The sequence below is a fragment of the Drosophila virilis genome, chromosome 3 (assembly GCF_030788295.1).
Source record: "Drosophila virilis strain 15010-1051.87 chromosome 3, Dvir_AGI_RSII-ME, whole genome shotgun sequence".
NCBI lineage: Eukaryota > Metazoa > Arthropoda > Insecta > Diptera > Drosophilidae > Drosophila > Drosophila virilis.
In genome coordinates, this window is record NC_091545.1 from 14,691,493 (window position 1) to 14,715,987 (window position 24,495).

General features: G+C 42.6%; 2 protein-coding genes and 1 non-coding gene across 3 annotated transcripts in view; 2 read left to right on the forward strand and 1 right to left on the reverse strand.

The window, feature by feature from the left end:
* Positions 1–17,454, forward strand: part of caps (capricious) — a 65,442-nt gene extending 47,988 nt beyond the window's left edge. The window contains 1 exon segment of the mRNA XM_070208593.1: positions 12,101–17,454. Coding sequence (XP_070064694.1) covers positions 12,443–14,944 — 2,502 coding nt within the window. The 5' untranslated portion in view covers positions 12,101–12,442 and the 3' untranslated portion in view covers positions 14,945–17,454.
* LOC6624134 (uncharacterized) lies at positions 16,882–22,549 on the reverse strand. The gene is made up of 3 exons (XM_002047443.4): positions 22,471–22,549; positions 17,575–17,944; positions 16,882–17,516 (listed from the first exon to the last, which is right to left on the reverse strand). Exons 2-3 carry the CDS (start codon positions 17,932–17,934, stop codon positions 16,986–16,988), a joined length of 891 nt encoding a protein of 296 aa, XP_002047479.2. The 5' UTR covers positions 17,935–17,944; positions 22,471–22,549; the 3' UTR covers positions 16,882–16,985.
* On the forward strand, positions 18,166–18,247 carry TRNAL-AAG (transfer RNA leucine (anticodon AAG)). The gene has a single exon. It is a non-coding gene; the product is annotated as a tRNA-Leu (tRNA).
* Positions 22,550–24,495: the final 1,946 nt, after the last annotated feature.

Sequence of the window (24,495 nt, forward strand, 5' to 3'; positions counted from 1 at the left end):
ACATCATTCATTCATTTAAACACTTGTACATCTGTTCGTTTATCAATTATTGTTTGGTATGCGCCACTTGAGAGTTGCTTTGGGGTTCGCAAAGTCTCGGCGACGTTTTCCACAGCACAGTTGACCGACTTTGAGTTATTGTTGTTGCTATTGTTGCAGTTGCTGCTGCTGCTGCTGCTGCTGTTGTTTGTGTGTTTGATTTTCATTAAGTCGCTCCCTTGTGCCATTCAATTGTTGTTGTTTCTATGCTTGAAGCTGCCCACAATCCCCAGCTGGCAACTGGCAACTGGCAACTGGCAACTCTCAACATGCAGCTTGTAGCTTGCAACTTGCAACTCGCCGTACAGTTGCAATTACTTGCGTCATTAAACCAGCGACCAATGCCGGCATCGGGTTACTTTCTGAACCTTTTGTGTGATTTATATTACTTCCACTTTTAAAGTCACTAAAGATTTTCAATTGAGTTGCCGCTTGCAACTTGCAGCTGCAACATTAACAACTTGCAATTAGTGTGTACAGCCATTTCATTGCATGTGCTCGCCTCTGCTGCTACGGGGTGACCCCAAAACAAACGGCACGTAGCCAAAACCCAAGACAAACTCCAACTAAACGAGCTTAAAGGATACAATAGATGGTTTGGCAAAACAAACGATAGTTTTGGGAAACTTGGCAGAGCGTATAGAAATGAAATTACTTTGGTCAACAGAAGTTGTGGGGAAATAGTTAAACAAATAACAATAATAGAGTTATTTATGCGTATATATTCAATTTGAATTTAAATTAAAACCCGTTAAACAAAGCCAATCATGTTTAATCTGTAAAAGTAGGTGCAGTTCAAGTTTTGAATTCTTGAAAATCTCAGAGAGGGGCGCTTTTTTGAAAGTGCGAAAATCGTGACAACTAGAGCGAGCCAGAGTGAGAAAGAGGCTAAAATAAAAAGCCAATTCTTAAAGCATTTTCGTACAAGCATTTTCCAACAGAGGGACAGCGACTGCTCAGCAGAAGGGGAATAACTGTGAAACATGTCCGGCCAAGGAGGCAAGAGGCCCACCTGATAATAGTGCCTGTTAGGAGAGTTTCCTCTGTATTTCTGATACGCGTCTCAGCTTGGTTGATTTAAATTCCATGCATTGTATTTCCAATCGCTGAAATACACAAATTCACTAACTTTGATAAAATCACATATCGATCATAATTTTGGGATAGAATCCATTCCCCGTTGAATACCGACGAATCCTCCATTGTGAAGTCTGCAAATTTTGCACATGCCATGCATACATCATCATATTATTATTAATATTGTGTTACTCACTTTCGTTTGGTCTGTGAAACTCATTATTAAATTAATTAAATTCTTGCGCCTCAATTAAAATCTTATTAAGTTTTCGTCGTCGGCTTATGCGCAGTTGCGTTTCTTTCGGGCAATGAATAATGCCTCGAAGAATGGACAACTGGCGGGTGGACAAAAAAAAAAAAAAGCATCTGCCAAAGCTTTCTTATTCACACTTGGATATCCGTTGCACACAGGCGAACAGGAGGACCACGGGGCCGATGCCTGAGCCTGGCAAATGCCTTCTTTCCTGTCTTCGCTCTGTACCCCACCAGTCCGCTCGCTTGCCTATAAACATTTTTTCAAACAATATAGCATAAAAAGTCCTGGTAAAAAACGGCGCCTGGGCTTGCCTTGTTGGTCCTTTTTGTGCGCGGAACAAAGTGCGCCATGTGGTCGGGTTGGTTTGGATTGGGTAGCACCGCTTTGGCTCTGTTCGAGTGCGACTTGTTGTTGTAGTTGCTGCAATTGTTGTAGTTGTTGTAGCTGCTGTTGCTGCTGCTGCACATATTGCTGCTGCATTCTTCGCATAAATTTTTCCAACGCACTTAACTCACGTCGGGGTCTTGACGGCGCAAGAGTCTTTAAATGAGTCTGGCCCGCTCTGTCTCTCCCCCCTCGCTATCCTTCTCACTCCATCTCCTTTCTCTCTATCTCTCGCTGCCCCGTCTGTGCATAAACAATGGCACTGTTTAAAGCAAAAACCTCGGCTATCCCCAATCTCTGGTTCCCCGAATTCCCGGACAAGTTCCTCGCACATGTGACGTTTCTGCTGCGGCTGCGGCTGCTGCTGCTGCTGCTGCTGCTGCTGCTGCTGCTTTCATGTTAAATTCAGATGCTGCAGCTGCAGCGGGGGTAAGTTGAGCGGGATGGCAGTGCAGTTGGGGGCTGAAATTGAAGGCCGACTGTAGGCAAAAGTTTTGCAGAATGTTGAGCCTGGAAATTTAAAAGCGAATGCAAACATTATAGCGCAATTCATTGCACAGTGGTGTGAGCTAATGAAAATGAAAGCCATTTCAGATTAATAATTTGTAGCTAGCCAGACTTTTAATAAATACCAATTACTTTAGGCATGCGAACGATGAATCAACTTTAACGAATTATTTATTGCCCAAAACCTTTTGGAACAAACTTACTGGAGCCTTAAGTTTCATTAAACTCTTTCAAATATAGGTAATATTTAAAGGAGCACGAGTTTTGAGTTTGAAGATTTTTAGAATGGTTGGCATTATGTAAGCAAGATATATTTGTAGGTTGGTGGATTGTCCAGCCATAAACTGTCAGACTCAATATATGATTCAATCTAAATAATAAATTTCATTTAATTAATCTGCAGAATACCAAATCTGACATTCGACTTGGCAGCCGACAAGTGTTTGCCAGCCAAATTTGACCAATTTCAGTGTGATTTCTGAACGTTGCTTTAATTTCTTTAGTTTCAATACTTAATGTCAAACAGTGTTAAGCTTTCATAGCCATGGCTTAAAGGCTAGAATGTAATCAATAATCAGCTAAGTGTCAAAAGCTGTCTTAAAGCTCCTTTCGGCTCACTCCTCGCACGCTATACGCTGCCTTGTCCCCCATTTTGGGTTTATTGTTTACTCCGGCTGACCTCCATTGCTATCCACAACTGAGCTGGGCCACAGTTTGGGGCAACTTGAGAGAGCAATGGCCAACTAAATCACCGCAACTGTGCAACTAAATTTCAAGCGCACTAAATTTCGCACACGCCAACTGCAACTAAACCGACTCCGAGCATGTGCCGTGGCTTCCTGTTGGCCAACAGCAGCAGCAACAATGTTGGCTGCCCGTTCAGAATCGTGTCTAGCTAGGAGTCCCTCTTCTCGCTCTGCTTGGCTGCCTGGCCACACTCGTTCCGGCCCTTTTGTTATTTCCTTGCCGTGCAATTTTCGCCATTTTGTGGCGCACTTTGCGCCCGCCGCGATTTGCAAAGATTTATGGCGCTCGACATGGCGGCGGTCAACGTTTGGCTGGCGCTACTTAGTCCAGGTAGCTGTTCGCTGGCACAGACTGTACCCACCTCCTCCCACCCACTTCTTCCCGCCTATTTTTGTCTGCCAGATTGTTGCAGTTTTCGCGTGTCGAGTCAGCAACAAATGCAGCCCGTTGTCTGCTGCCTTCTAATGCCTGTCAGCATTGTCGCAAAGACGTCCTAAGCCCTTGGCCAACTGCCGGCGGCGGTAAATCCTTTACGCGCTTTTAAGTTGGCCTAATTCTCGTTTTCATTTCGTACATTTCCCTACTTAATGCTTAATTTAAACACAAATCCGATCTGCTGGCTGACTTTTTTCGATAAGCAGCCTAAATAATAGCAAAAGTTGGCAAAGTTCCCAAGTGGAGAAGGGGCCAGAAGCGCAAAAAATATTTATATATATGCATGTATATTCGACGTTACCTAGCAATGGAAATTTAATTTGCCGCAGCAACTTTTCTGCTTACAAAAACCTGCCTCATAGCTTTAACTGATTTAGGCGATTCAAATTATGCTCGAAGTTTGCTCCTCAAAAGCAGATTTAGCTTTTGAATATACAATGTATCTAACTCAAACTTCTATAAGAACCTTGTTGTCTGTACATCACACGAGTCACTTTATTTGAGCCGCATGGAAATTTCCCTTTTCGACATTCATTACATATTAAATATAAATATTATTAAATTTTTAGTTTTTCCCTTTACTAAATAGTCTCTAGGACAAGGAGCAAATAAATTATTTACCCTCTGAGAATTAATTGGGGACCATAAAATGTAAACGAAACGCATATCTCAAAATTCCCAACCGATTGTATATAATCGAGTTTCCCATTCTCTTTCTAATCGAGTCCGACTCTCTTTTTTGTCTTCTTCATAGATCCAAACTTAAGTTTTCTTTTTATTCCTAGCTTATTCCCAGTTAGCTCGCATTAATCCAATCTTATCTTCTCGGGGTTTTAACCCTTACCGTGCCCTCACTTCGTTCCACTTGGGAATTTATAGTTCCATTTTAAGTTGCTCTTAGGATAAACATTGTAATAAAAATTTCGTTGGTGCTTGGCTTAATTTTCAACTCCGCTGCACTAAACGTTGCCCCAAATCCATGGCAAATCTCCAGCCGTGCAAGGTTTATGTTCGACATGCTCTTGCGATGCCATACGCCCGTTTATCAAAAGCCACCCAAGGGTAATGGAGGGGAGTTTGAGTACAAAGGGGGCTGCCTGGCAAAATGTGGCAGTATATTGCAGTGGAGCCAGCTAGTTTTCCGTTTGCCATATAAATTTGTTTAAGACATATAGCAAGGATCAATAGCAAGGATTTATTGTCTGCCACACATAACTTTGCCTTGGCTTTAAAGTTCCAGACGGCGGCGTCGGCGACAACGTCGCTCTGGGAAGCTCTAGGAATGCGTGTGGCAAGGTCGCCGGCTAAACTTTGTTACCTACTTTTGGCCTGTCGCCGTTTTATGGGCATGAGTCCAAAAAAGAAAACCCAAGAAACACACACACACACAAAAAAAAGAACAGTTATGGCTAAAATGGCGACGTCGTCTAGCCCACACCTCTCTGGATTCGGTACTCTCCAAAGTGCCTCGACTCTGACGTCTGCTTGCGGTCGTTTATATGTAAAATATTTGGTTTGGTTTATGACTGCTTTGGGTATTACTCTTTACTTTCTGGCCATGCCAATTCGCAGTGCCTTTCGTCTTTCCTCTCTCCTATTTCCTCTACACGGCTCCTTCGCCCAACCAGCTCGACAGTCAAAGTTTTTGGCGTGGCCGTAAAAACAAAAAGACGGCGCTAGGAATTATGCCATAAAAGCGTCGTCGTCGTCGTAGTGCCAAAGTCACCAAATTCTTGGCTAGAGCTGCAACAACTGGTACGCCAAGTTCTCGTCGCGCCGTCGTCGCTTAGTTGGTGTCAATGTTCAAGGGACACATAAAGTACATTTTCGGCTAAAGCGTTGTTCTTCGGAACGGTCTTATGGGGAGTGAGATATTACGGCTTTTATAAAAATGAAAAAACTTACGAAACACACTTGGCAGATCCTTAAAGCTCATTTTTGGTTAGCTAAACAGCCAAATCAAATGAGAATTGTAATAACTATACTTAGAAATAATTATTGTTAAAAAAAACTCGTATAACGTGAAATTAGTAAACTTTGAGCCAACTTCATGCTATAGCCATATACACCCTTGAATTTCCATATCTTTATTATTGTTTTTTAATAATGGATCAATTTTTGTGCATTTGAACTATCGACCTCTCGTTCGCTAGTCCAATGCTGAGCTTTGAACCATAGAACTCACAACATTAGTTTTATGGCTACGTTATATTTGAGGTTTTTTCTAGAATTTCTCGCCATCATTTCCTATGTTTTGAGATCGGCCTCTTCAAAATGCCTTCGTAATGCTCATTTTCGATCCGAAAGGAATGTTTTCTTGGCTATGCGTTGGTTGCAAAAGTGTCCCAAATATATAAAAATGAAGCTCCTATAGGAAAAATTCTGGTTTTAGTAGTTTTAGAGATATTAATTTTTTGGGGGTCTCAAATAGTTTATAAATAAATTCTATAAAAAGTTTTCTTCTGCTAGATTACATTATTTAAGGTTCTTTTATTTGTTGATTTTCATATAATTTGAAATCATGAACGGCTTTCTCTTCGGCATTATTCTTTATGATTAAAGCAATGCATTCTTTTTATAACTCTGTAGCTTTGTGGTTACTTTTACAAATCAGCCACAGCTCGAGTGTTTGGCAACAAAATGTAATGCGCTCTGCAACATTCAGTTTAAAATGCAAATCAATTGCTAGGCAAACTCGGAAAGCTATCCGAAACTGGCAAGTTGCAATTTGCAAGTTGCAACAACCATGCCGATTACCATTACCAAAAATTGAAGTAACATGTGTGACGACAACAGCGACGACGACGATCGCATTGCAATTGTAAAGCGCCCCCTGGCGGTGGGTTGAGACCAAAGCTGACTTCTCTCGCTACGCCCAACCGAATGGAGCCATTGTTTCGTTTTCTATTTCACAGACGACTGACTGTTGGCTCCTGGCTGTTCGCTGCTTGGCTGCGACTTTCACTGGCACACAGCCTTCAGCCGGGGCGTTTGGGTGGAGTGGGAGCAGTTTTTCTCTGGGAAGTGCCCCAAATAACGCTCGCTCAACTTGCAACGTGCGTGAGCTTCAAGTAGTCCGTTTTTTTTTTTTTTTTTTTGCAATTGTTGACTATGGTTGTTGTTATTTCTAGAGCATTGCAAATATTTGACTGTGCTTGTTTAGCAGCAAAAAGTATCTCATAGATGCACACGCGAAACTCAAGTCGAAACTGTAAACTGTGCAAATAGTGAGCTGGCGAGTTAGCGGGGGCGCACGGGCCTGATTCCTCAGCGGAAACTGTGCCAAAAGACGTATGGCACAAAGCAGGATAAATTTGCCAAGTTTATCATAGCAAAATGTTGGTGCAGCGGGTTGGGGGGCTGGGAAGTTGGGGGGTTGGGGCGTAATACGTTGGCAAAACATGAGGCAAAGCATGAGCATAAAATATTGTCAGCGATATTTTAACGCGCGCTCAAGCGAAATTGTCATATAAATAACACCAGGAATGGGTCGAGGGGGCAAAGGGGGATGAGCGAGGATAAGCCGTCCCCCTGTCAACCCATGGAACAGGAGACAGCGGATATGGAAAGTGGGTTTTGGGTTTTTTCTATGCTATTGGTTGGCGTTACTTTGAAATATTAAACATTTGGCAAAGAACAACAGACCAGTTGAAGTTTATTGCCAGCGTTGATGGCCAGGCGGTGACGGGGGGCGGCATGGGCGGGGCTGGCAGTTAGTGGAAATTGGAGCAGCTCAAAGATGGCTGCGAAATTAATAAAACTCGGCAAAGAAAGAGTTGAGCACAGGCGGGCGTTTGATTTCGTTTTAAAACTCAGCAGCGCAAGCAACTTTTACCCAAGACTTAAATAAATAGAAAAACTAGAGGAAAACTGAAAACTGGGCACGGGTAATACTCTCCTTTCTATTTTTCTCTGGCTGCTGCTAACGCTCTCGTATTAAATCAGAAACATGCATTTATTTAGCAATTTCCTGGCAATGGGAAACAAAAGAAAAACTGTTGCAAAAGTACTTTTTTCTTGCTTTTATTGTTTTTTGGCAAATTTTCAAAAACTCACCCGACTAAACAATAAGCACCAACAAAGCAAAAAGCTGCAGGGGCAGAGCGGGCAACGGGGCCGAGAGAACAAAAAACGGAAGTCATAGCGCAAGCGAAAGCAAAGCTTGGCCAGCGGCCGGCGGACCAACAAACCGACACTACTAGATGGAAAAGGCTGCGGGCCAGGAACAGGGACTGCAGCGGAACCAGACAGACACATACAATAAAAGAGTTTTGTGCCATTTTTTTATTTTTTATTTTTACTTGTCTTTCTCTCTCTCTTTTTGTGGGGCACGGCCGCAAGGCTACACAGCCACAGCTGAACTGACAGCCAAACATTTATAACAATGGTCAGTTGGTGGGCGTTGGTCGGACTCGGACTCGGACTCGAACCAGCACACTGGCTCGGACATGGTCAGAACTAATAAATGAGTTCAGCAAGGGGGCAACAGTCGAAAAAGGTTTGCTGGATGCCCAAAAACCAAATAAAAACGTCTAAAAAAAATCTCAACGCTCATGGCGGCGGCTAGCTATAAAATATTTAGAGCATACTTTTGAGCTGCAGACACGTCAGCTGGACTGGGCGAGGTCGGTTGACAATTTAAATGGTGTTGACTAAAGAGTGAGGTCAGAGCTAAAACTTAATTTTGCCGTTGGTTTTAAAGCAGTTAGCAGAGGGTGTTTGGCGAATGGAGCCAGATAGAGAGGAGTTGAAACGAGCCGTACAATGCAACGAGTAAAGGTGAGCCAGACCAGTGTTGTATAATGCCCATATAAAGAAAAGAAAAGTAGCGAGTAGAAAGAGTAGTTTTAAAAGGCAGCTAGGCAAGGAGTCGCTATTGCAAGTCGAACTTTGTTTAAAGAAATAAATATTAACCTAAAACAAGCTCAAAGTACATGAACGCAGTGATATAAAATGCGCGGATAGCATCAAATACAGATGAATTAAAACAAAGATCCTAAAAAAAAAGTCAGTAGGAAAATGTGAAAAGTTAGGGTATGCCAGTCTAGTGTTGTAAAATGCATGAGCAAGCCAAGCCTTACATATAAATATCTCTAATAAAACACGTTAAATGTTAGCTCGTGTCGGAGCGTCACTTTGAGCTGATCTTTTACCAATAGTTCGTATACACATGTTATCTGCTAGCCTGGAGCAGGCTCTGCTCCCTGTGTTGGCTTGGGCCAGGTTGTTGTTTCTTTATGGGCCAGCGTTAAGTGTCTTCCCGTGAACAAATTGTCTCGCCTCAAACAAAACAGACTGCTAACAGCCTCCATTTGTAGGGACTAAGCCAATAGAGCCCTGTGCAAGTCGGGTCATGTCCTGATGCCTGCTTAGGGGGCTATTCGAAGAAGCTGGCCTGCGGATTGTTTTGCCCATTTAGCAGAATTTCACATTTCAGCAATTTAAATTTGATTTTCCAAGCATATGCAAGGGGGCGCTTGTTGTCAAACCACCTCAAAAATACAACGCCAAACTGTGTGTTGACTGACTGTTTAAGCAGCTGCTACCCACACGCAGCGCACATAAACGAGTGGCAGTCACTGACAGGAGTCGGTGTAGAATGAGAGGTCCTTTTAGCTGTTTTGCTTGTGCTTCATGGAGCTGCTGTCAGTTGGCTGCTTCTGTGTTTTTAAGCTGCCAAATAAAAGCGAGCGGCCGCTCAGTCGCAGCCTCAACAAGTCGCTTTATGGCATATGCATGATAATGATGAGAGACTGCAGGACCAGGGACCTGGCGCTCCATTTCTGTGGCGTTCTTTCATATGATTGCGCCCGAGTCGCTCCCGGGTGTTTATGTGATATTTACATAATAAAAACGAGAGTCAAGTTGGAGCTGTGTCTCGTCTCGAGAGTTGCTGCCAGCAGTTATCCTTTTTGGCGTAGCACAAACAGCACAAAGCCATCAGTTGTCTGGCCCGCCCCCGCCTTATCCCACCACACCCCATGAAGTATGACCCACATCTATGATTATTTTCATGACGCCTTCGGGGCCGAAACATTTCCATTCCGAACAATGCGTAAAGTTGAAAAATATGAAAAAGGCAGCGGCAAAGCCAAAGCCGAAGCCAAAATGTGTAAGGGGCGTGGCCGTGCTGCTGTGTTTTTCTTGTTTATACGCGCTGTGGGCAGACCAAAAAAAAAAAAAATCAACAAAATAAAAACAAAAATTGTATTCACTTTTTGTTTTATTTATTTGATAGACCATTTGGGGTTGCGCCTTTTGCCCATATCCTTTCCGGCATCCTTGAACTTCTCGCAGTTGTGCGCTAAATTAAGTTTCCTTTACCATTTTGCTCTGCTCCCGAACTGATAAATGTCCCCAAAGCATACAAAGTGCAAGTTGTTTTTCAAGTTTCGACCAAACTAAACTATGTGGCATATCTTTGGCCCCGTCGCCTTTGGGGCGCTGCCATCGCCTGGCCATTGAATGGGCTTCGACTTTGGGGACTCTGAGGCTGTGGCACAAAGGGTTGGCTCACTTGCTAAAAATCCGATAACAGGGCAGGGAAGTGAAGTAGCAGGGCCAAGCAATTTTGTGTTTGCCACTGAGCTGTGGCATGTGGCATGTCTTAAATTCTGTCACGTGCTATGTGGGTTCACTGTAGCAATTTAAATAGGTAATTAACACTGGATCTTCTTTATGTATGTCTTACAACTTATAATAATTTTTAGGAGAAAGGGGTATAAAAGTTGTATGTCTTTAATCTTACACTAAATCTCTAAATTAACTTTATTAAAACCTGAAGCTAAGATGTTTGAATATATAAAATGTTCAGTACCTTGTGTAAGCTTCTATTTTTATAACTCTGTTTTCAAATCATACAAAAAAATAGAGTTGAGAAATTGTCTAAAAGAATGGCATTTCTTTGGCTCTTGATAACCTCTTTTTATATCAAAATTGTGCATGAAAATCCAAGTGCATAACAGTACATTAGAGTGGCAGCTTCGGAGAACAGTCAAGGAGACTCAAGGATACATAAAGTATCAGATCCCACATCTCTTAGATTAACTATTAAGAAACAATCTCTCGGAAGGAACATATTAGAGTCTACGGCATATTGGGCGGGAAAGAAGGCCATCAACCAAATTCTTCCAGAATATTCAAATAGGCATCTGAGATATCAGATCTCACATCGCCTTCTCTCACATAACGGGGAAATCTCCCAAAAAGGAACGGATCATTGTGCATTGCGCAGTAGGGATTCTTACATCACCCATCATCATACCATCATGTCAAACCCCACCAAAGGCTTCCATAATGTCCAAAAATGCTGCAGAACAATATATGCATCTTGAATATCAGATCTCACATCCCCCATCACCATTCCATCATGTCAAACCCCATCAAAATCTTTCACAATGTCAAAAAAGAGAACACTGCAGACCAATATATATAACCCTCATCGGCATCTTGGATATCAGATGGCACATCTCCATTCCACATCACCATACCATTGTGTCATACTCCAGGATGTCCTCTCTTATAGGCATATTGGATATTAGATCTCACATCTCCCAGATCAAACCTATAGGATAAATCTTCCAAGAAAACGGATCATTGTGCGTTGCAGAGAAGGGAGAAACGACCTTAGCTTGTACACTATACACCATATACCATACACTATACCTAACGCTCATGAGTTTATTGGATATCATATGTCACCTCTCCCAAGCCCCTTCACAAGGGAACGGATCATTATTCATTGAAAACACAGAATATTGTATGGAATTCCTTCATGGCATATCTCATCAAAAGCTTCTAGAATGTTCAGAAACAAAGGACCTTACATTCTCTACACCCTACACTCTCGTTGGCATCTAGGATCTCAAATCTCGGTCCGGATCAGGGAGGAGAGACAAAATTTTTTTCATCTGAGTTACAAGCCCAGGAGCTCTTTTGGCGCTCCATAACAGGATCGAAACCCAAGCTGATGGCAATAATTTTCAACATGCCGTGAAAAAATATTCCCTGGAATTTTTCGGAAATTGTTACGCACTGGGCTAATATTCTCTAAGGGACAGGACCCCTTTCTCAGGCGAAGTTTTTACAACTCTGCCATCCGTGGCATTCTAAAGTTGTAAATAATTTGCCTTTTAAAGAACAAAGCTTAGATATTTGGCAGTTATTGACTGACTTTACCTAGCTATCCGATCTATGGCTGCTCCATGTGCCCTGCCCTCCCCCTTCCTGGTCAGCGGTTGCTCGAGTCTACTGCCCGATTAAAGCTGCATCTGCCGGACCCCGTTAGACTCGAATATAACCAGCTTCCATTTGGCTTTGCCACTAATGCGAATGCCGTTGGTAATGTTGCTGCCGTGGCCATTTAAATTGTCTTCATTTGTTTACTGCCAGACAAAGAATACAAAATAGAGTAACAGATACAGAGGTAGAGTTTGGAGGAATTGCCGGGGACATAAACGTGGATACGGGGCAAAGGAGGCGGAAAATAATCCACAAAACTACCGATTAACTTGCCGGGTAGCCAACGGGAAGGCGAATGCAGCTGCCAAATCCAATGAAAATCCAAAAGCCAAGCAATTTTGAACTCTAATGGAAAATCAATTTAAAGCGCACATACTAAAACCCATTCCCCCTCTCAATTCCTTCCCTTTACAGGCTAAACAGCAGACAGAACTACACGAATGTCGGACGCCAAATACGAAAGCCATTGGCAAACTTGGCTAAAACGTATTTAACCCAAAATAAAGCGAACAACAGAAAGCGTGAGAGAGACAGAGATAGAGAGAGAGAGAGAGAGAGAGAGAGAGAGAGAAGAGAGGAGCAGCTGCACCGAGAGACAGTCAACGTCTGGTCACAGCAAAGGCAACTAACCAAACAAACCACACCACAGACTAGGCTCACGAAGGGAGTAAAGCTCCAAGCGGGCTTGCAAACCCGTAGACAGAGAAAGAAACAGAGAGAGAGAGAGAAAGGAACAAGGACAGAGACAGGGACATAATGAGCAGACGAGGGTCGTCGGCAATGGCAGCGGCAATTACCATGTCGCCGTCATCGTTGCTGTCGCTGTTGCTGCTGCTGCTGCCTACATTGCTGGGGCTGCTCGTGCCGACAAATGGCCTGGCAAATTGTCCAAATGGCTGTGAATGCGATGACGAAACTCTGAAAGTCAACTGCGGTGTGGGCACGCTCGATGTGCTGCCCATCGCACTGAACCCGTCTATACAGCGGCTGGTCATTAAGAACAACAAGCTAAAGACCATCGACTCATCGATGCAGTTCTATTCACAGCTGCAATTCCTTGATTTATCCTACAATGATATGGTTACGATACCGGAACGCTCGTTCGCCTACCATGCCAAGCTGCTGGAGCTGCATCTGAATCATAATAAGATTGGGCAAGTGACGAACAAAACCTTTACGGGCCTAACCACAATTACTGTGCTCAATCTGAGGGGTAATCTGATTGCCGAACTGGAGTACCGCACTTTCTCGCCCATGGTTAAATTGGTGGAGCTCAATCTTGGCCAGAATCGCATCAGTCACATTGATCCGCATGCTCTGGACGGACTGATTAATTTGAGCATATTGTATTTGGATGATAATACACTCACTACGGTGCCATCGGAGCTGACATTCCAAGCGCTGCCCGGCCTGGCGGAACTTTATTTGGGCACCAATTCATTTATGACTATTCCGGCGGGCGCTTTTCAGGATCTCAAGGCCCTGACGCGCCTTGACTTGCGTGGCGCGGGACTGCATAACATATCGGCCGATGCCCTGAAGGGTCTAGAGGGCATACGTTTTCTGGATCTCTCTGACAATCGCTTGCAAGTCGTGCCCTCGGCTGCTCTGCAGCGTCTGGCCCGTCTGGAGGAGTTGTCGTTAGGCCAAAATGACTTTGAGGTGATCGCAACTGGCGCCTTTGTGGGTTTGCGTGAGCTGCGCCAACTGGAGATTACAGGAGCTCAGCGCTTGCGCCGAGTCGAGAGCGGCGCCTTCACGGACAACACAAATCTGGAGCATTTGAATCTCTCGGCTAACAAGCAGCTCAATGAGCTGCATGCGAACACCGTGGGCGGTTTCCCACACCTCAGCACGGTAATCTTGAAGGAGAATCATCTGAGTTCCCTCTCGGAGAGTCTTTTTCCCTGGTCGGACTTGCAAACGCTGGATCTGTCGGATAACCCGTTCGTCTGCGACTGCCAGCTGATGTGGCTGCGTAATTTGCTCATCAGTAGGAATGGCAGCAATCAGTATGCTCCCGTCATCTGCTCCTATCCAGCTAATTTGAGGGATCTACCGCTGACACAGCTTGCAGAGCCGCTGCTGGGCTGCACCCACGGCACGGGCAACAAGCAGGCCATTATTGGCATCATGGTCGTCGCCTGTGCGGCGCTGATAACCACCTTGGCACTGATAATCTATACGTGTCGTCGTCGTATACGCGAAATGCTTAAGGGCCACTCGGCGCTGGGGCGCAAGGAACGCGAGTATCAGAAAACCTTTTCGGATGAGGAGTACATGACGCGACCGCCGCCTGGTTGCGGTGGTGTGCATCCTGCTTCGGGATATCCCTGCCCTAGTGGCATCAATTCATCGCAATATTTGGGCAGCCGGTCGATACCAGTCACAGAGCTATAGCTAGAAGCTCCACCCCCACCTCAGCTGCGGGGTCGGGGTGGTGCCCCCTCCAGTCATAACGGTCCAATGGCATCCACAACCTCAGGAACGCCGCTGCAGCAGCTGCAGGTGCCCAGTGCTGTTGATGCGTCGCATGCCCCCTTCGCCCAACTCAGCCACATCCACTACATGACCAACAATCCGCAGTCAGCGGCAACAACAACAGCAACAACAACACCCCGCTCTCATCACTCGCAACAGGACATGCGACTGCTGGCCAATGGCGGCGGCAAGGTACTCGGCCTAAATGCCTCCCTGCCCCGACACATGGCAGGACGTCAGTGCGGTGTGCAGGAAAGCACCCTGTCCCATTACAGTCAACCACTTGCCAATGGCCATGCCGGCATACGCCTCACCCAGGATCACTTCAATCACAATGGCATCGGCGGCGGAGCCGGCGTCTATGCCAAACCCTGTGATGCGATGGCCGAAGCTGGATATATACACAACAATTCGCACTATTCGTTGCCGCTGGATCATGATATGCCGCCCAGTCCGACACCCACACCGCCGCCGCCAGCGCTGCCGTTGCGCAATGGCATGGGCATGGCTCTGGTGCATGGCAATACGACTGGCAGGCGTTCCTTTAATAGCAACAACAATAACGTGGCAACTCTCTCAAACAACAATCACAATGGCGTCGGCGGCGGTGCAGTGTTGGTCAATGGCAATTACAACACCAACGGCAGCAACAACAACAATAATGGCAGCCTGCGTCGCTATCACTGATATACGCTTAAATCGTGCGGCACATTGGGCCGCACCAAGCCGCAGCAGCGGGGCGGGGATATTGAAATGTACCACTTCTACAAGGGCTGACGAGGAATAGGATCACATTGTGTTACTTTAACTATGCATTAATTAATATTTATGTATTGTATATTTAGTTACTTATATTCAGGCGAAATCATTTTGTATAAATTAGATTTTAGTTTAAAAAAGAGAAGAGAAACAAAAGGCAGCAGCAAATGAGCAGAGCTGATATGTAAATACAGTTTGACATGCATTGCATTCTAGATAGCGCATAGTTTGGTCTTAAACTGTTGACATTTAGCAATACAGTTTTAACAGCTGCTGACGTTTACCAACACAGCGCACTCCTTTCTTTTGCTGCTATGTGCAGGGTCTTTTTCGCATCCAGTGATTTACCTAATAAGTTTTACTTAGCCATTTAAATGCATGTAAATAATTAAATGCTATGCACAAAAACTAAATGAATATAAACAAAATAAAGACAAAATACTAAAAAAACAACTAATCAATTTGTATACAAATAATTTACGCTTTTAAGCACAAGTCATTAAAAATATATATGTATTTAGCATAAAATATTGCAAGAAAAAGAAAACACAAAACTAAAATTCAAAAATAAATATATATAAAATACAAATGAAACAATATCTAAGCCGAACACCCTTAACAAAGTTTATGCAAATTATAAGCAAACTTCATAGAAAAAAGAGTAAACAGAAACATTTTTGTAGTTAATAAATTCAATATAAATAGAACACAGAACGTAAACTTAAATTACTTATTGAAATAATAAATATTAAAAATGAAGAGGAAAAAAAATGCAAAAAGTTTATAAAATGCAGCGAAATAGCTACAATTATGCAAAACTACACACTATTTATAAAGAAGGTACTACAAATTGACACAATATGAATACAAAAGCAATTTATGCCACATAAATAAATACAAAATATGTGTAAATAAAAAATGTATGCCCGAACAAATTTAATTTTCTGTTGTTTTTATATTTGGCCATTTGGCTGATTGCTTTCTCGTTTATTTATTTATTTTTTTTTTTATATTTATTTGTTCATTTTTGTATCTGTTTGTTTCGGTGTTTGAGTCGGTGGCGTTTTTTAGCGCTTTTGAATAATTGTACATATTTAACAATTTAATGGAACAAAATGCAAAACACATACAAGGGAGTTAAACGTAACCTAAAACTAATAAGTAAAAAATGAAAAAAAAAAAAGTAAATATAACAAATTATAATTGAAAAACCTATTCAAACGTAAATTCATATTCATATTTCATTACACAACAAATCTCTCATCTAGTTATATACAAACATTTATATACATTGAAAATAAATAAATTAAATTTCATAGACCTTAAGCAAATTACAAGGGACACGTTTAGCTAAAAGAGAGCGTTCAAAAACAAAAAGAAAAATAAACAAAAACGATTAACAAGGATTAAGAAAAATATAAGGAATGCAACCAAAAATATGATCATAATCTAATATTGTACGAGTATTAATAACTGCCGTTAAGCAGGACGAACAAAACAAAAAATATACGATCCATGCAATGAATTCTCAAATGCTAAAGACAGAGAGATTATATGGATGGCAATTTGGATAAACAATTGCAAACTGTTCAAGAACTAGAAGAATAAATCAAATAAACGACAAACTTAACTGAAAGAAAAAGGATATTTCCTGTGGATCTAATACTTCATATTATTCAACGATTTCGAAGTATATCTGAAATCTGCGACTTATTTCTTTTTCGTAGGCATCGTAGAAGGTGGGATTCTAGCCAGATAAGACAGATAGTTTTTTTGCTGTCTACTAAACTGGGTTTATTATTGCTGCCCATTTTTGTGGCGGATCCAATTATTATTGGGTTATAACTGCACCCTGTTACGGGTAATATGTTGTGCCAGTATTTGATAAAATAAATCTATGGATCTGAATTGGTTTTTAATTTAATATTGCAACTAGATGCATGAAAAAAAAACGGTTTTAGGAATGGTAAGCTTTATTTATAAATCATCTAAAATGTTGACTTAATGGGGAATACTCATATCGTAACCCTCTTTTTTTTTTGCAAAAACAAAGTCTCATTTAGGAAAATATACTCATGGCATTAGCGTTCCTTTGGCCATCAGCGATCTCTAGATTTCCGTCTGAATCGGTCGTAGCATAATTGCAGGCAAACAGGAACTTATGCTCATTATTTTGAAAGAATCTGGAAGCAGCACAGCCCACTGCGATATGTTTGCCGTGTCCCACATTCTGATAGTTGCTAGCTTTGTACTCGTTCCACCACGAATGAAGACACGACTTTACCAACTCGTTATCCGATCGTGCATTCAAATTTCCGGTGTAGCTACTTAGCGCTATGTTCTGTGCGGACCTCTTGTACTTCACAGACGCACATTCATCATGGACCACCTTGCACTGCATAATATTACCTTCCGCTAAAGTGGCCAGATCTGCGTTCCAGCGAAGCGGGAGCACCTTTGGAGGTGCACCTCGTCCCAACAATGATGAACTACGTAGGTAGTTGTGTAAGGTCAGAATATAATTAATCAAGACTGGAGTCATGTTAGCCTTAAAGGGCAGCGGAGAAGTCGGGCAGTTGGCGGCCCATTCCTAAAAAAAAATTAGTAAGTCAGCTGATTCAATATACGCATTTCATTCAGCTCCTTACCCTGGGTAGACAGGTCTGCTTGGTGGTGATCTGTTGGGCGTTGGAAGGTGACTGTTCTCCATTGTTAGGGGTCTGTTGTCCGTTGGAAGGGAACTCTCTGCCGCTAGAAGGGATCTGTGAGCCGTAGGGAATCAACTCCCTGCCGTTAGGAGGGAACTTTGGGGTGTAAGGAGGGAACTGTTGTCCGTTGGGGAGGAACACTTGTTCTTTGGGTGCAGACTGTTGTAAATCGGGTAGGAACCCTATTCCGGCGGCTAAAAATCCGGTGGGGTAAAAAGTTTTTCCGGTAATTTTATCCTCCTGTCCAAAAACTATCCCCAGCATCACGATAAGTGAGTATAGCGATAAACTAGTCATCATGTAGAAGTAACTGAAAAAAATAATATATATCAAAAATATACTTAGTAAGTAGATACCTATTTCAAATTAGAATATTCGGTTGGTTTTTATTTTCATCAGTAAATCTATATATAAAAAATGCCAATGAATATTATCTGATTATGAAAAGTTTAGATATGTTCTATGAAAATCACACTAACACACTTTTTTTTGTCTACTCATATGCTTTCATTGTTCATCTGGATAACATGTGGTAGCGTGGCCGAGCGGTCTAAGGCGCTGGTTTAAGGCACCAGTCTCTTCGGAGGCGTGGGTTCGAATCCCACCGCTGCCAGGGTGTGAACTTTTTATTTTTTCTTAGTAAAATGTACGTAAAAAGAAAAAGCTTTTTTCCCTAAACATTGCAATTCCAACTGTATGTTAGTCCATATGTCAAAGTTGGCCAGCTATTTGTCAACACGAATATGTAAAATACGCAAACGCTTTTCTATGCAATTTGTTTAATACGCAACAGCAGCAGCAGCAGCAGCAGCAGCATCAACAGCCAGCGACATGTTGGCACTCATCTGCATAATTTAATTACATTTAACAATAACAAAGCTCGCACACACACGCACACACACGCACACACGCGCACAGCCACGCGGTGCGTGCAGCGCTTTGTACACATAAGTACGAGAGCAGGAGGGAGTACTTCCTCCCTTCATATTTCCCATTCCCTGGCACTCTCATTCTCACACTGTTCCTTTCTCTGTTTCTCTTCTTGCAGTTGCCGTATTACTTGTCAAGCAGCACAACAACAACAACAACAACAACAACAACAACAAAAATCTCAAGTGTAGAACGCGAGCGATGCTGGCATAAACAGTTACACATTTGCATGACACGCCTGCTGCGCCCGACTTGTCCCATAGGTGTTGCTGCAGCTCCTGCTGCTGTTCCTGCTGCTCCTGCTATTGTTGTTGTTGCTGTTGTAGTTGCTTGTGCATATGCGACATTAGCGCACGCAAACAACGTACACACAATTAGAAGAATTAACAGTAGTTAAGGCAGCAACAACAACAACAACAACAACAACGACAAATGGCTGCCAAGTTGCGGGCATGCAGTGCGGCGAATGAGCTGGGAGTGTGGGACAGGGGTAAGTAGCTGCACCGAAGTGCTGCAGGCTGTTATTGTTGTTGTTTCCTCAATGCTTATAATTTAGTTTTCTTGCACAGGGGGGGAAAGGAGAGCGCGTTGCACTTTTCATACTTCACATAGTTTCGACTTTTACAACGGCCTGTCGTCTGCCAGGACACACTTGTGTGTGTGTGTGTGGCACACGGGATGTCGCCTTGTTTTGCTTAGGTGAGCCGTGGGCTGGAGGGGGTTATTATGCGGCAACTTATTGGCCACAACATGCCAACTTATTAGGCAAAAGCGCAAAAGTTATAAATTGTTTTACGAGGCGCACATTGTTGCGGGTATAAATATGAGCATAACATAAGGCAAAGCAAGCCGAAAAGTTAGACTGCAAGGCCAGACAGAGATGGCAACAGCCGAACAAAGTTACAGCGACGAAGAAAAACAATTAAGGCTTTAAAACGGGACAAAAACAAGCTATTAGGTATTTTTTTCGAATTTATTATGTGGTTAAGGTTAGCTTAGTGTCTCAAAACCCTTTTACTGGGCGAAGAAACTTAAATCAAAAGCTTTGCTAACGATACGAGTAAATTATATGAAAAATATTATTTCTGCAAGTTCTGATAACGGAGTAAACACCCAATTTATTTTGGTAGGTACTCAGAGAAAGTCTTTAAGGCAATAATTCTCCGGTTTTTTTTTCAGCTAATTTAAGCCACTTCCTTTGCCTTCCAAGTATCTAACTCAAGTTTTAATTTAAAAGTTTTTCTTTAAACTTTCAACAAATGTTCAAAAGTTGTTAGCCTGGCTTTTAGTTACGGTATTTGGTTTTCTAGTTGACCACAGCTGACTGACCGGAAATCCGCACAACAAGCGCCACAAGCCAAAAATAGGTGACGTCCCGAGTCCACAGGATCTATTGTGTAATATCCGTTGACTATTATTCTAATTTGTGTCGAAAATTAAAAAGTTGCCTATGAGCAACTGCCCAAAGCCACCCCCCCGTCTCTCTCTCTCTCACTCACTCTGCTGCGGTCTCTTTTCTGGTGGCTTTTTGTGTGTGCTCAGCAAAATTTCATGCAAAATAGAACCCAAAAGTAAAAAACAAAAAAATAAATAAAAAGGAAAAACAACGGTACGCCTTTTTCAATAGGGACACCAACGGCTGGGATCCTTTGCTGTTTTTGTATTCGAAATAAAGCGACCGCATCAACAAAAATACCAAAGCAGCAGAAAATACTCATAATATGCACACTATACGAAATAAATAGAAATATGAAAAAAGAGCATAAAAAAATTAACATATAAATTAGCACAGCAGACAAAAAGACTGAGCGAAACGAAGGGATGGGGCAGGCTTTTGTTTTGTTGCATAAATTTGGCAATTAAAAATATTTTTCGTGCTACACTGTTCTTTCCCCTCACTCGACCGCATTTCGTGGGCTGTTCCAGAAAAACTTTCATTAAATGTGCCAGCAAATGTTGCCCAACACTATGTTTGGGTAGTGTTGAAGAAGCACAATTGTTTCCTTTTAAATTGCTGGCCCATTCTTCGAGTTGCCTGCACCCTAACCTAACAAGAGCTCGTCAGCCGGCATCTTCGCATCATTTAAAAGTCGTCTCACATTTCCTCCTCCACACACACACACACACACACACACACACACATACATTCATATGCAAACTGCTGACACCTTTGAAACATTTTCACGCTAATAAAATACAAAACATGCCAGTCAGAACTGAGGGAGATAGCGCGAAAAGCGTGACCCAGCCACACACAGAGTGGGAGCGAGATACAGGCGATAAAGTCAAAGCATAAAGCTTCAACGTTGACAATTCTCGGCTGCGGCACTTGGTCAGGGGATAGGGCAGCGAAGGCAGGGGCAAAAGCCAGCAAAAGCCACGCAGCAGAGGAGTATCACTCCCCAAGCTGATGTTTTGTACTTTTCGCCTCATTTTTGTCAGCCACACAACAGAAATGAAAGGAACGGAATCGTACTGATGAGCGAGCGGAAGAGAGCAGAAGAGAACGATTTTTCAGAAATTTGTTTTAATGCCGCGCACATTTATGCTTTTCTTTACAACATTTTTTCAGTTTTTCTTTGCCCCTTATTGTGTTACATTTGTGCAGCGACAGCACTAAAAACGCTGCCTTTTCCGTCTCCCGTCTCCCCACTCCCCTCCCCACTCTCCACTCTCCACTCACCATTCCCCTTAAGCGAACCGCAACTTGTGCAACATCATAAACCCATTTGCGTTTTTAATTAGTAACAGCGCGTTGCCAGAATGCCAGGACATTGGTCAGGGATATGCGTGTGGAGCGGCGCCACGGGTGGCGGGACTTTCACAATCTAGATGTCACACAGTCGCAGTCGCAGTCTCAGTCGCAGTCCCAGTTCCAGTTCCAGTTACTTTGTGTGTGCAAAAAAATAAATGACCATGCAAAATTTGTGCTGGGGCGACAAGACTGTAGCGCAGCGAATGGCAACTGATAGGAACTGGGCGGGGGTGGCAGCTGCGGGCGACGCGGAGAACACTCGAAAAGTGGAACAAATAAGGTAAAAATTTTTAATTGCCGCAGCAAAAGAGAAGCAAACGCAGAAAAATTGTTGCAGCTAAAATTATTATTAAGTTGCGGTTTTTGTGGTCAGTCAGGTATGCGAGCAGAGCTGCTCACTCAGTCAGTCAGTCACTCAGTCAGTCAGTCAGTCAGTCAGTCAGTCAGTCAGTCAGTCACTCACACAGTCACACAGTTGGAGTCCACGAAACTAGCCGGCGGGAGAGTTGGTGCAACCTGCGCTGCAGTGGCAACAAAGTTGAATAGTTAAAAGCGCAACTTTTTTCGTTCATGTGAAACAGTTTTTTGAATTGATGGCCAGCAATTTGGGGCAACAACCCCTGCCGGCAGTCGGATAGCCAAAAAGATGTGCTCATATAAAGTAGTAGCTGATGATGTTATCAGACCAAGTGCAGGCTGTCAATGAAATGGTATTTGCTTGTTTCCTCAATCCATTTACTGGAGTACTCAAAACGAGCTTAGAATTGAACTTAAAGTAATTGCGGAATGTATGGATCTTTCTATCACATAACTACGATAACACACAATAAGTAGGGGGAGTCATCTAGTTGGGACTAAATGATAGATCGATAGATGAAAACATCCTACAGGACACTAGAAGGAAATATTTTTAAAACTTGAATTCTCTCTCATAGTTATCGAGATCGAAGCGAATGCATCTAAATATATATACAAACAGACGAACGGAAAGACACACATGAAGTCGCAGTAGCCGCGATTTCTTATGCTGATTAGGAATATATAAGAGATGTTTCCTTCTGCTTAATACATACACTTGCACAAAACCTTTTTACCCTTTGTACCGTTAAAAAACAAAAACGACTGTCCTTCCTTATTTCAAGTAGTCTTACCAATTGATTTCCTGTTTATAACTATATATTCAGACCACAGCCACAGCTCAATAAAAACTTATGCAGTTCCACCCAAGCGGTCCGTCTTATAAAAAATTTAAACTCCATATCTAATCGAATATTTCATCCTTTGGTTACGTATATTTAATGCAGTTATATTCAGCGAATTGGTTTCACCTTCGTAATATTAATTTGTAATTTTCTTCATAGGTACATGCACATCTGTATATATTAATATCCACCTAGAATACTTTCACATTCAAAAAGACATATTCCTAAGCTAATTAGTTTCGGTTATATTTTAAGGCCAACACGAACAGGTTGACAATGTAGACTTGTATAATCTCTATATGTAATTATGTTTCTTTAATAATTTAGGGCTCCCAAATGACCAAGTCCATTCAATCATCTATATATATATATATTTGTAAATATTTTTAATATTGTCCTTCGCTGCGATTATCATAAATACAAGTATGGTCTACTGGCCTCCGATTTGTTGTATGAGTCTTTTTATTAATCTCGAATCTTTTGCAGTTTGCCGCTCTGCCTCGCTCTCCCCCTCCTCCTCCCCACCCCTCTCTCTTGCTCTATGTGTCAAAATGTTTTTTATTTTCTATCTTCCGTTTATCTCTTAAGCTAATTATTTACCTTTTTTTTTCAGTGTTATTCTTATAAAATCCTACTTTAATAATTAATTACATTATAAAAATCCCGGATGATGATTTGAGTTTTTGGGTAAGTAAGTACACATATACACATATTTATAAATAAATATTTTAAGGCTATTAAGAAGAGCACAATTTTTTTTATAACAGTTTTGGTATAGTTGAATTGAAATTGTAATTGATATTTTAGGGGACATTGGCGTGATTTATGGGCGTGCTTGTCATTTAGAAATTTGATTTTTTGATAAAAGCTTGCAATAAATAATTGCATTTGATTTGCGAAAATTCGTAAAATTGTATATAAGAACACAAGTTGAAGTAATATTAATACTATTCCACTCGTAACCTAATCGATTAGCTACGGTCGATTTCATAATTTTATAAACAAATTTAATCGCGTAGCCCTCGCAGGGCTCAATTGCCTTCGCTTTGGTTCTTTGTTGTTTGTTGCTATAGCCTTTTGGCAATGTATTGAAAAGTAAATAATGCAATTTGCTACGCAAAAATCGCAGCCACGGAGAGTGCGGAGCTCGGTCTGAGGGAGAGCTCGGGGCATTGTTATGGTTGTCTTTGTCTGGGCTGCTGCAGTCAAGCAATTATGTAATTTTTAATAGTCGTCGACATCGGGGCAAAGCGTTACGCAATTTATGAGGAGGGACCTGTACGGGGCGAGGAATGCTTGTAAAAGTCAAAGCATAATTTATTATTGTCAGTCGGAGCAGAAGAAAAGTGACGAACAAGGGCAAAGCCACCCTCAGAATAAAATGATGAAAAACGATTAAAATGCGTCAAAATGTAATAAAAGCAGCTGCAACTGGAGGCCAGCAGAGGGCGCATATGTATGTGTGTGTGTGTGTGTGTGTGTGTAGGTGGAGCAAAGAACAGGACACAGGACACGGAGCACCGACCCGTCGACCCATGCACCCCACGAACCAACCTCGACTGAGAACTGCAAGCGAGTGACTTACTTGACGTCGCTGCTGATGTGACACGTGCAACGCTTCACGGATTTCGCAGCGCACTCACGTCCCGGACTCTGTACTCGACTCTGGACTCCATCCCCGGCTCAGTAGCGATTCCGGGTATTCCGGCATGTGTTAATTGTGATGCTGTTCTGCAGGCTGCTGTCAATTGGCCCTTGGCGAACACAGCAGCACGAAGAGAAAGGAACTCCTCTCACACTCTCCCCTCGCGCCGATCTACTCGTACGTGCAACGCCCCCGCACGGCGCGGAGCGTAGTACTCGAATAATATATGGCTTGTATATTGCGCCAACAGATGGAACTGGGAGTAGGACTGGGACTGGGTATGGAGCTGGCGCTGCCACTGGGACGGCTGGTTACCGGCACGGACGCAT